General features: G+C 41.6%; 1 protein-coding gene across 2 annotated transcripts; it reads left to right on the forward strand.

The window, feature by feature from the left end:
* Positions 1-2,493: 2,493 nt before the first annotated feature.
* Positions 2,494-7,582, forward strand: grk7b (G protein-coupled receptor kinase 7b). Of its 2 annotated transcripts, XM_040129845.1 has the most exons (5): positions 2,494-3,093; positions 3,480-3,917; positions 5,372-5,637; positions 6,841-6,855; positions 7,255-7,582. In XM_040129845.1, exons 1-5 carry the CDS (start codon positions 2,494-2,496, stop codon positions 7,580-7,582), a joined length of 1,647 nt encoding a protein of 548 aa, XP_039985779.1. The 2 variants fall into 2 exon arrangements, with proteins under 2 accessions (XP_039985779.1, XP_039985777.1); XM_040129843.1 differs by lacking the exon at positions 6,841-6,855 and having other exon boundaries at positions 5,372-5,643.
* The last annotated feature ends 5,710 nt before the right edge of the window (positions 7,583-13,292 follow it).

Below are 13,292 nucleotides of genomic sequence, written 5' to 3' on the forward strand. Positions count from 1 at the left end.
GCATACGTATTTTTTCATCTAGTAATTTGAATATGCTCGGTACATAATTTCTATAAAAAACTGAAATTATGGACATTGGTACTATATGTAGTTCTACAACAAATGTTTTAGATTAGATTCAGGAAAGTGCCCATTGGCCTGCCAAGAGGGAGCTGGTTATGGAACATAAATACTTTTTTTGCCTCTAACAGAAATTTGTCCGCATCACCCAAAAACGAAAACTACAGTACAGTAATCTGGCATTAAATTCTCACTGTGACATTTTACTTATGCTCCAATCAGACAGTTTCTGATTGAAACAACAAAGGCTTTCTTCTTTTGTTCAATGAAAAAAGGGTTTTGTGGAAATACGTGTTTATATTCTTTAATGTATCCAAAATATATATTTGTTATCAATTGATCAGTACTACTTGAGTACCTAGACTCAAGTAGCACTGGCAGGACAGAGTTTAGAAGTTTCGAGGTAATGTTTATCCACTTTTCAAACAGATGCCCTTTTAAGATATGATATAGTCACTAGGAAAGGGTGATAACACCCTTGACTCCATGTCACAGAGTCAGCTCTTGAACATCATCTATGGAGCTGATAGAGATTTAGCAAACACCAAACAGTTCTTAATCATGGAAATGACCAGTTAAAGGATAGACTCAAACCCTTAAGTTACTGTACTGCCATAAGTACCTTTGCAGCCGAAGCACAGTACCTGGAAGGCAGCCATGCTAGCCACTGTACCACTAGCACTGACTGGCCTCGTTCCAGTTCCAAGCTTAACCTCTTCGTTGATTCTGACCTATTCAGAGCAGTCGTTAAATCCAGGATTTTTATCAGCCAAACCTAATGTGATAAATACAAAGTTTGGAATAATTACATGGAATGTGGGGAATTTTTTTCTTAGTTTACAAAAAAAAAAAAAATTGCAGTTGCATTGATGTAAAACAGTTCATTGTAAGAAGGGAAGTCTGATAGGGGTAATTCACTTTGACATGAGGCTAATGACTGGCTACGGTCTCCTCTTCGACCTTGTGATCAACTGGGGGATGTGAACAAGAGGCACTCCCTGTCTCAGTGTCATCCAGCAAACTTTAAACTGATATTTCACGGGTATTGACAATTAGCAGTTATGTTATAAATATACCTGTATATTTGCACAAAGCCGGACGCCTAATGCACGCTTAACTCATGCTACTTGATCCCTAAATAAGCACTACACTTGTAAAGCTTATAATGTTAAATTGTTTGAATCTGTGACAGACAGGTAATGATGTAGCTCTGTCGTAACTTTTGAGGCTGCAGAGGAGAGACTTCCACAACAGCACCACAAACAGTGGTCTCTAAAGATATCATAGAGCTGAGTCCACACTTCTCTGACAGAATCAGTTTAAACATTTTAATCTTTGTGAGGACAATATCCATTGCAAAGCTGTTGTGTTGAATTGCATCAGATCGAGCAGGTGTTTGTGTTATTTTGTCCACACTCTGTACAGATGGAAGTGTGGCAACAGATAGTCCATTGTCTTCTGTACCCATCTTCATAGGGCAAGAAGGAATGTTGACACTCAAAATACGTTTAAGTTTTTCTTTAATGACAGCAGTGCTATTTAAGCGGGTAAAAATGACAAAACAATCTCACCTCGAGGTCCACTTGGCAGCTGTTCCGAAGCTTTCACTTACATCATATGATCATCACTGAAACATCTACAGTTCCATGACAGCTGGGCAAATTCCTCACCTCCTGATCTCCACTTCCTAATGAAAGCTCCAGAATAGCAACTAAATGGACCTTGAGGTGAGATATTTTGTTAGCTGCTATTTCTAGGGTCAAGAATGAACTTTGAAGCTCAGTATAAGACTAAATGTGCCGAGCAGCCACCAGCCTTGAGAATTAATGTACAGCCTTCACTATGCCGAATGCTACCTCAGTGATCTGTCATGAAAATCATTTTCTTGGGCTGCTTACTTAACCAATTAAGGCCAAATTAGTATTTTCTTTTAATTAAGTCTTCATTCTTTCTCCTATAAAAAGCCATCAGGTGTGCATAATTATTTGCATACTGTACTTTATTACATTATTATTATTATTATTACATTATTATACACACATAGCTCTCAGTGGCTTCTTTATCTCATAACAAGTTACAGTATAATTACCCATAACTTGTTGAGCTCAGGACCTCATCATGTCATGCTGGCAGCCCAATTACTGCACACAGGCCATTTGCATTTCCTAAAAATAGACCAGCCCAAAGCCTCTTAAGTTCAAACTGCATAAGTTGCTTTCCCTGAGTGCCGTCTACGAATAAGCGTGCAAAGACACTTAGCTACCAACAAATCCCCGAGAACAGTGGTACCTTCAATGCTCAAAGAGGCATGGTACTCTTTGATCAGGATGCAGGTGCTTGGGGCACTCAGTTTGTGCCTGGAACCTGCAGATGAGTGAACTCTAGTGCTTTCGTTATCAGCTGCCTACTGGTATGCCAAAGAGTGCATCCAACATGGGTGACCTGGTGGTACTGGACAACCTGGTGGCCAACACAGCCTACCTGAAGGCTCAGCAGATAGATCGCAAAGAGCTGAGAAAGTGGCGGCTCAGCCTGACGCTGCCCAAACCAAAGAAGTCCTCTGCTCCCCAGATGGCTACAGGAAAGAAGTATGAGTCACTGTGTGAGCAACAGCCTATTGGAAGGAAGTTGTTCCAGCAGTTTCTCCTGTCTTCTAACCCGCAGTATGTGGCCGCCTCTGAGTTCCTGGAGGAGCTGAGTGCCTGGAGCTTTGCTGATGATGAAACCAGAGACAGGGCCAAACAGACAATCTTGACTAAGTTCTGTCAACCCGATTCCAAGAGTTTTCTCTCCTACCTTACAGGAGAGGATGCTGCGATATGCAAGTATTTGTCAGAAAAAAACTTTGATGAGGTGATGATGGACCAAATAAGGGAAGCCACAAGGGGCTTCCTGAAGGGGAAACCTTTCTCTGACTACCTGAAAAGCCCCTTCTTTTATAGGTTCTTGCAGTGGAAGGAGTACGAGAAGCAGAAGATCAATGACAAATACTTTTATGAGTTTAGGACTTTAGGAAAAGGTGGCTTTGGTGAGGTAGGTACCAGAAGCATCTGAATAAAGTTGTAAATTTATGTCTGAGTTAATGTGATACTATGTAAGTTTTGAAAGAAAAAGGTAATCTTTCTCTTACAAATATAAAGTTTAATGAGCAATTAAAGGCACCATTGATCACCCTGAGGAGTTTTTCTGCCACAGCTTCATTTGGTCTGGTATGACCAGTAGTTTATGGAGGTTTATGTTGGCTTATATTAGCAAATTTACACTGACTCACTACTGTGCTACTGTTATATTATGTATTAATATGTATTATGATCTATTAACATATTTCAGGGGTACAAAGTAACAACTGATACTAAAAGAGGAACTCCCAATGAATAAAACTGTTATAAATTCTAAAGTCATGTTGCTCAATCTGGCAGGTGTGTGCAGTGCAAGTGAAACACACAGGCCAAATGTACGCCTGCAAGAAGCTGGACAAGAGGCGCCTGAAGAAGAAAGGTGGCGAGAGGCTGGCTCTTCTGGAGAAACAGATCCTGGAGAAGGTCAACAGCCTCTTCATCGTAAACCTGGTTTACGCTTACGCCAACAAGACCCACCTGTGCCTGGTCATGGACCTCATGAATGGAGGAGACCTCAGGTTTCATATCTATGAGCTCGGGGAGCGGGGTATCCGTATGGAGCGTGTTGTTTACTACGCAGCCCAGATGACCACTGGGATCCTCCACCTGCACTCTATGGACATTGTGTACCGGGATATGAAGCCAGAAAACGTACTGCTGGATGGTAAAGGACAGTGTCGGCTGTCCGACCTCGGATTGGCTGTGGAGCTGCCAAAGGGCAAAATGATCTGCCAGAAGGTTTGTGCGGTGACCTGTCCCTAGATTAACCTACAGCGCTCTGCACATTTGGATCAACTCCTTATCATACTGTTCACATTTGTTTGCCCAGCACTATAAGTAGCTTATCAGGAATAGATATGATGGCTCTCAGTCCTGCTCTGACAGACAACACAATAGAGAATAACTATGTGTGACCCAAATTAATGTTATTAAAAGGTGCCTGACCCCATCCTCAGTTGAAGGCTGCACAGGTGGAGAACATTTTTGGAAGACTGACCCGAGCCTCTTAGTGTTAGCTGGTTGAACTTTGCTTTACTAATACCAGGTATGGCTTCCACGAGTCTGTCCAAGGAGATAAGTCAGGAGATTCACAGCAGGGCTTTACCCAATTGAGATGGGACAGGGTGAACATTAACATCTAATTGGTCAGCTGACCAGCCTGACGGAGGGAAGTTAAAGCTGCATTATTTGCTGTATCAAAGTTTTGTTGTCAGCCCCCCATTTCTCATTGCATTCTTGTGTGTGTGTCTCCATGTTTCATTATTTAATTTTGTTTTCCATTATCTTGAGGCTGGTCAGGATAGTCTGTTGCAGATAAATAAGATGAAGTTTGAAAAGGTTAATTAAACACTGGACACTGGTTTCAAAAATGTCTGTCCTGCTCCAACATAAATACATATATATATATATATATATAATTTATCTATTTTACTTTTAATTGACCAGGTACATCACAATATGTACAGTAGTGTGTAACTTTTTGTTGAATTTTTATTTCTTTCGTTGTCTATACTATGCTCCAGTTTGCAGCAGTGCTTCCCAACCTTTCTGGGTTGTGACCCCTCAAAATAATGCAATGTCTGCCTGAGACCCCTCATCACCAGTTGCATAAGTCTACTGGTTGTGACTACTTCAACCAAATCATTATTTTCTTCCTCATTTCTTTACTTTATTTGAGGTCTGAAGTAATTCAAAAGAAAAAAAAGCAAAGATTAGACAAAGGTCTGACAAAATAGTGGAAAGTTGTTTTTTGATGCTTTCCTACACTGTTAATCATCTTTTGACCAATCCATTTTTTTTTTGAGAACCCTTGTGGGGATCCGAACCCCCAGATTGGGAACCACTGGTTCACAGAGACAGAGCCTAGGGCCTGCAGTGAAATTATTGGGCTGGGGGACAGGAGATGAACCTTATGTTTCACTTAAAAAAATCAACTCTGTTCAGCAAAAAGAAAAAAATACATAACTATCCCCCTTTTCTGACCTGCCCCTCTGTTCCTCCCTAGTTATTTTTGTACAGTTACTAAGCAGGTAACACTGAACATAATAAATATGCAAGGGGGTGCAGCTTTGTCCCCAGTCCCCAGAATTTAATCAGACTTGAATATGATTGTTGTAGTTACACCTGTGAAGTATGGAGAAGGCTTCTGTCTCTCTCATCCCGCTCTCCTTCTCCCTTCTGTGTGTTGTCAGGCTGGTACGACTGGCTACATGGCTCCTGAGATTCTGAGGCAGGAACATTACCGCACGTCTGTGGACTGGTGGGCTCTTGGCTGCAGCATCTATGAGATGGTAGCTGCCCGTTTGCCCTTTAAAGACTTCAGAGAAAAGGTGCAGATAGAGGAGGTGACTCGCCGTACTCTGGAAGACGATTGCAAGTTTGCGCACAAATGCTTTGATGCTCCAACCAAAGACATTATCAGCAGCTTTCTCAAGAGGAAGGTGGGGCATCGCCTCGGGTGTTGGTGAGTAAAAACTTTTCAAAGATAAGTCTGTCACATATGGTTATGGTGTAGGTTTCATGGAACCAATCTTCCATCAAGAAAATATATAACTTCCTTTGCCTCCAACCTGGAGGTCAGGGAACCTTGAAGGGTTCACCGGATAAATGTAAGGGGTAACGAGATGATAAAAAAGAACAGGAAAGATGACAAAACATACTGTATTTCTGCTACACAAAAATGTTGTTTTCATACATTTTCTCACTTTATTTATTGACCTCTCTGACTTTTCTTTATTCTTGTGAATTACTGGCAAGTTTCAGTTCTTCAAGCCTTGCAACATTATTTAAATATAACAATCTAAGTAGACCTTCCTCAATTTTAAGTCATAAGCCAAAAATGTTAGAGCCTACAGGCGTAAACAACAAAATTCAGGGGTTAGGGATAGTAGACATGAGCTTTCAGATGATCTCTGCTTAAGCACTACATTCCTGACAGGGAACTGGCTGGTTGGTTTGTAGATGTGGGACGTAGCATCGGTCACACTGTGTGAATTTGATCCTTAATTTCTGACAATGTCAGAAATCAATTTTGCTGTAGCATGTCTTGGGTCGCCAAAGCTCCAAATCAGTCACAGATTTTACCGCGTTTCTCTCGTGACGGTCGACGTATGTCTCAGTCGCACAGTGTACAGGGGCCTTCAAACAAGTGCAAGCAACCATCACATCTCCACTGACATCCCAAATACAGTTGACTTTTTATTTTTTTTAGTAATCCGACTTTGTGTCAGTTTTTTTTTTCATGTATTTTATTTTGCCGTCGCGTCTCAGACTACTAGGTCTCTAACACTGCTCATCAGCCAAGGGAGACTTAGCAGCACTAAAAACCAAAGGCGATGATTTTCTAACTGTTGGAGCCAACCCATTAATGATGAAGTCTTCCAGAGGTGATTTGGTTCCTGACCTCTCTGACACCTCTGAAGGTTCATCATAAAACGAACTTAGAGTATGGCAACAATGGCTTTTAAGTGTCTATACATATTATCTACTTACCATCTATAACAGGTGTGTATTTATTTATTGTGGCTTATTACACTTCTACTCAGGTTGAGTTGGACAGATGTATGCTGGGATTTATATGAGGTCACCAGGGAACGGCCCCAAGGGGTGCAGCAAATAAAGTTATTAAACTAACAGCAGAGTGAGGGATATGCCAGTGAAGCTCACTTGAGAAGGCGTCTAATCAGGCAAAAAGAGGGAAAACATTTGTGTGGCTGTAACTTGGGTTTTCTTTTATAACCTGGATTCTATTATTTCTACTTTACGTTAGTATTACATATTTGTTGATCCTGCTTGCTATTTTTATCTCTTATTTCATTGGTAATTCCTAAATTTACTGCTGTATAATGAAACTGTTATTATCATTACTCTGTTAACTTAATCAACCAGACACCTAAAGAGAATTTAATTTAATACAGAACATCATGATTAAATCAATTTTTTGATGCAACTTGTAATACATGAACACACTTATTGCCCAGTTCAATTGTTTCACCTACCCCCTGCCTTTATATCATAACTTTCAATTTCAGTCCCGTCATTAAACATCCACTGTATTGTGTCTTTCTAATATCAGTGGTGGCGACCCACGAAACCACATGTTTTTCAAGAGTATCAATTTCCATCGTCTGGAGGCTGGGCTGATGGAGCCCCCCTGGGTGCCAAAGTCCAACGTGGTCTACGCCAAGGACACGGACGAGTTCATGGAGACCTCTGAGGTCCAGGACATTGAGCTTGATGCCAAGGATGAGAATTTTTTTAAGGAGTTCAGCACGGGCGCAGTTTCCATCCAGTGGCAGAAGGAGATGATTGACTGCGGAGTGTTTGACCACCTGAACGACCCCAAACTGAACGGACAAGACTGTGAGACTGCGTGGAAATCCAGAATGTGCATCATCCTGTAGGGCGTCTCATCATCTGACTAACATGCAGAGATGGACCAAACAGCAGTCCTTTTGAATAGTTCAAAATACACAAATGAGGTGTAATGCCTGCTTACAATTCTGCATTAAGCCCCTCAGGAAACTTAAGCGCTTAAAACGTTTTCTGACACCAGCTTTCTTACTAAAGAGGATTCATCTTGGACGTTTGTGTAGATAACAAAAAATTTGATCAAAATGTAGTGCTGTCACAGCCAAACATGATGGGACATGTGCTGTCTCAGTGGTAAAAAAGACACAGTTTGTGTTTTCAGTATTATGCCCAGATGGAAACCCACGTTGACATTGTGCTACAATTGCTGCTTCATACTTTTCCCTCCATTCCTGGTGAGACAGCAGATCCCAGTGCATTCATAGTTTCCATTACATCACTCAGCCATTTTGGCAGGCCTAAATGTTTACATGTGTTTGTAAACAAGCCATATAATGGTTGCATGTCACTGAATAGCAGCAGGATTATTAACGGTGTTTGAAATAATGTGCCACATTTGTTAGAAAGACTGAAGTGTCACATAAATGCCATGAATGCCTTCTGCTCGCATGAGTGGACAGTGCCCTGCGACCCCAGTGCTGCAGACTGATGTGAAGCCTCTCAGTAGCACACGTTCACCACTAAGTGCCGCCAGACACCCGTGTAGTGTATTCAACCTCCTGCAGCGCACCTTCATCATCCCCATTGTCCTGGCTGTGCTGCTCGGGTATTTACAAGCACCGGATGACTCATTCAGCTTTAACAAGGGGATGCTGGGAGATAAACTGTTGTGTACAAATAGTTTTGCCTCCAAAAAAAAACAACTAAACAAACATGTTAACATAGAATTGTTGGCATTAACAAGGCATGCCAACCCTCTTTATTACCCCCCAAATCACCCTGTGTTTACAAGCTTTACACAACCTAAGTAAGAGACGTTAATAACTTACAACATAGCAACAACAAACAACAACATCTGTTTAGCCTTTACAGTCAGTTAGCTCTTTTATCCATATACAATATGGAGTTCCTGTCTTACTGAATCAAAGGCTCAGGTAATGGGAGATCTTTGTACTATTGCTGTTAAAAATTATTGTTTGAATTTAGATTTTTGATCCCCAGATGGATGACAGTGACGACTTTCATTTTAACTTGAGACACTAAGGAGATTTTTTATTTGTTTTAGGTATTTTTTCCCCCTTATTTGATAGCGAGCAGAGAGAGGAAAAGATGGGAGAGAGAAGAAATAACACGTGACAAAGGCCCTGGCCAGACTTGGACCAAGGATGCTGCAATTACATGGTCAGCGACTCTTTACCTCCAGGCTACCGGAATGCCCCAGGTATCTTATTCCTGACTTAAATGACTAATTTTACCCGTGTTTTACTTTATTTTGTGCCCCCAATTCTTAAATGAAGATTTTTGTGTAATGTCAAGCATGTCTCTTTGGTTTTACTCATAAATCACATAAAGAGCTGCATTGTCAGTACAGTGCCAATAATGTTTTTTGATATTTAAATGTAACTTCATACTGATGGCAATTTCTAATATTTTCTGTGAGATATTTTGGCTTGTAATGATTTCGTACGTGATACTTTTGTGAACAGAAAACTTCATGCATTTTAAATGTGTATCCCGACAATGCTTCCTGCTCTTTTTTATTAAATGTTCGAGCTATATGACAACAATTTTGAGATATACCTCTTTACACCCTATCTGCAGTGCTATAATGTTTTCTGTTCACAAATTAGTCTTCGGAGTGATGACTCTGAATTCTGAGGGTTAGCAGTTATGCCGTCATCTTGTTGCTCATCTCAAGATACAGATATTATCCATATCATCATCCTATCCGGGATCAGCCAGGATCAGTCTGAAAAACAGGGAGGTGCTTGTCTCCTCAAAACATTACCACAGTACATTCATAATTATAACAAAATGTCACCTCAGTATTTGATTCAGAGTGTATCATCCGTCACTCTGCGTATTACTCCAAACCTCAGACACATTTAGATAATGAGGGACACATAAACATGTGTTGTGCTAATTCCCTGCGAGGGGGTGACCTTACAGAGCTGAGAAGCGGTTCCGTTCACGCTCGACTGTCATGAGATTAGAGGGTGGTTCAGCTGGAAATCCAAGACGCAACCTGATCGTCATCGGCTGTGAAGGCTGAGTGGGGAGTCCACTGTGGACGAAGTGACGACAAGACAAACTCGGCAGAAGGTCTCCCGGAACATGTTTTTACCAGGCGCCTACAAGCCTCTGCCAGGGTTTATTGCCCCACGGCCCGACGCTGTAACGTTGCCCTCCGACACAAACTGCATGAAGAACTCACACACACACAGAAACACACACACACACACACACACACACACACACACACACACACACTACATGTATCATTGAACATTTGCACTCATGCATGCAGACACACGCACACATGCAGGCACATTTATTCATCCTCGCATACTTGTGATATGGCTGATCATGCAGGCAAAGATGTAGACAAACCACACACACATCTAAATAAACACTTCCACATAGACACTCTGATACACGCTCACTTGCTTGCACACACAAACACAATCTTATTACCGCTGTAGAAGCAGGCATGGGGTTTTAGAGATCAAAGCAGGACAGGGTGTAATTTGGTATCTGCGTTTGTTACATGCCCATGCTCTGGATTCACATCAAAGGCATGTGCCACACTTCAGCTCTGCCCTGGCATCCACAGGATAATATCATACCACTGATATTGCTGTTTTTTCATTTCTTTGGCCGTGAGAGTGTGTCTGTATTTGTGCGTACATGCACGTGTGTGTGTCTCCCTAGATGTGAAAATTAAAACTACACTGATTTGTTACTATATATGCGCTTGGGTGTGTCTGTGAGAGAGTGTGTGAGTATTCAGGATAGGTGAGAAAGTGGTTGAGCAGTCGAGACAGAGAGGCCATTGTCTGCTGAGGGAAAGTGAGAGCCAGCCATGTGGGAGAGAGATTGAAGGAGGAAGAGGGTTGTTGCTCGCTGTCTCGTACTCACGGTCAGTGAGAGGTCTTTATTTTTTGGGTTTGAAATCTTGTTTTTCAGCGGTTGAAATCTTTTTTCCCCTGAGGCTATTTTTCATGCCATTTTATTTCACAACAATGTAGATAAATTACAAATCAAGAATCCAGATCCCAAGATCCTCATCTTACTGAGCCACCAGGCTGACCCCACTACCGCTCAGGAAGTGTTTAGCTTTTGGTTAACGTTCAATTTTCTAGGCTTCATTGCTTGAATTCTTAACATTTCCACAAATAAGTGAATTCCTGCAGGGCGGTCCAACAGAAACAGAGCGTGTGTGTGCATGATGTTCTTCCCCACTGAGGCCCAATGGGCAGTTTCCAAGGCGCCCAGACCTCAGACCCCTTCCACTGCCAGGGGCTGGACAACGTCATGGATAGAGCCCAATCAGACACACACACACACACACACACACACACACACACACACACACACACACACTAATGTCCACGTGTAAACAGTCCCACACTCTTAGCCCACGTCCTATCTCTACACCATGTTTGGTCCTTTTACTGCAAAAATCTCCAGTCAGTGTCATTCAATCTCATGTTCACACTTCAATATTTATTTTCAACAAGATAAAAGATTGCTGATAGTGGAGCCAACTCACTACATTAACAGATTTTTAAACTGTTAATGTGGTGAGATCATTTTCTTTATTGAAGAAAATGGAATTTTATGGCTCAGTAATAGATGGAAATCACTTTTTTTGCAGGAGATTTGCAGAAATTTGCTGATTATCCTCAATAAATTACCAATTGCTGTAATATACGACATTTTTGCATAATAAATTTATTATTCACTAGGAAGGCTGGATTACCAACCAGGGAAAGCACGCAACTGCCCCGGGTCCCCAGATGCCCGGGGTCCCAGAAGCCCTAGTTTTACTCCATATCAGCTGAGAAATTTTCACCATTAAAGACCAATATCTACTAAGACAATTCATTAATTTCCTAACCTCTGTCTTTTTGCCTCTTTCTTTTAGAGCAAACCTGTGCTGAACTCTAATGTTTATCCATTACTTTAAGCTAATAGTGTAGGCTTCTCTAAAATACTTTTTGCGCTCTCTCAATCACAATTTGTGGGGTTATGGCTAACTTAATATACGGATTTTTCAAAATAAAGTCGTAATTTCTATATTCTTTTTTTCTCAAATTAGTTGAGCCACTCTACAATCTTTCCACATACCCCCCTGGGAACTGCAGTATACAGAGTATAGGCCTAAGCTAGCCTGGTTCCAGACCTCTGAATCTGAGACCACACCAGACTTTTTAAACTGTTATCCTACTTCTTAACTTTAACAGTTTACCCATTTCCATGATCGGCATTCTGCCACATCTCTCCAGTCACCTGTCACTAGGAATAAAGTTCTCTCCCACAAGTAGAAAATCCAAAGGAAACAGATTAAGGTTCAAAAAGATGGAGCATCCTGAAACCCAAACTGGCCAGAGCACAAAGCCCTCTGATGTTCCTCAACCCTCCACTGCAGGGTGATTGAAGATCAGCGCAACAAACGAAGGGAGAGGGGTACAGTGAGACCAAATACTGTATCAGGGAAACACTTTACAACCCCTCATTCTGAACTGTGATTGAAAAAAAAACAGTTGTGGAGCATGTGTTAATGTACTTTAATTGCAGTACAACATGCTGCCTCCAGTGTCACTGACCGAGTGGGATTTGGCCTCTGTGTTTGTGTGGACATCTCTGCCTGCCTGTGTGTGTGTGTGTGTGTGTGTGTGTGTGTGTGTGTGTGTGTGTGTGTGTGTGTGTGTGTGTGTGTGTGTGTGTGTGTGTGTGTGTGTGTGTTTGTTAGTGAATATGAGAAGCAGGTACAGAAGCAATTGATTCCACAGTGTTGGATGACAGTGACACAAAAACAGAAATATAAGCTGTAAAGTGGTATTAGTTCCTAAGAGTGTGTCCAGTTTGATTTAATTAGCTGGTACTTATTGCATTCTTTGTTGGCGATGTAATATAACTGACAGTTGGCGCGGCAGGCAGTCTGGACTGAATCCAGGTGCATCTCTTTGAGTGTGTGTGTGGTCCTAGACTCTGGGACCTGCCTCTTCCCGTCTGTCACTGTGTTTCAAACTTGCAGTATCACAAAATTCACTCCTATCATACCATCCCTGAACATCAGGGGTGTGTTGCTCATTTGTAAAATTACACGTGTAGGATGTGTGTTAAACGAAGTTTTTCGTTGAAAGACAAAGGTTTGGTTTGTTAAGTATTATACGAGACAGCTACTCCCCATACTATGAACAAACTATGTGGTATTTCCTCACAGGTACTACTCATACGGTGACTCATTTGGTCCAGAGCAGTAAGAGGAGGAAGAAATACATTCAGATACTTGGCAAAATGTTTTGACTCCTAAAAGGATGCACCTTGTCCAGTTTTTCATTCATTATGGACAAGATGTCAGTCTGTAGCTGAGGTCTGGAGACTGTCAACTTTGGTGACAGCAGCCTGGCATCTTTGCTATTTTCAGGTGATGTCATGTTTATGGCTTCATAAATCATACAATTTGTCCCTTCAAGGCGAGAGAGAGGCAGCTGCCTCAAGTGGAAGAGTTTAGGTTCGGTATCTCAGGGTAGTTAAGGTTAGAAGCATGTAAGATTGAACAAGGTGCTATATGTA

Source organism: Xiphias gladius, chromosome 7 (assembly GCF_016859285.1).
Source record: "Xiphias gladius isolate SHS-SW01 ecotype Sanya breed wild chromosome 7, ASM1685928v1, whole genome shotgun sequence".
Classification (NCBI taxonomy): Eukaryota; Metazoa; Chordata; class Actinopteri; order Istiophoriformes; family Xiphiidae; genus Xiphias; species Xiphias gladius.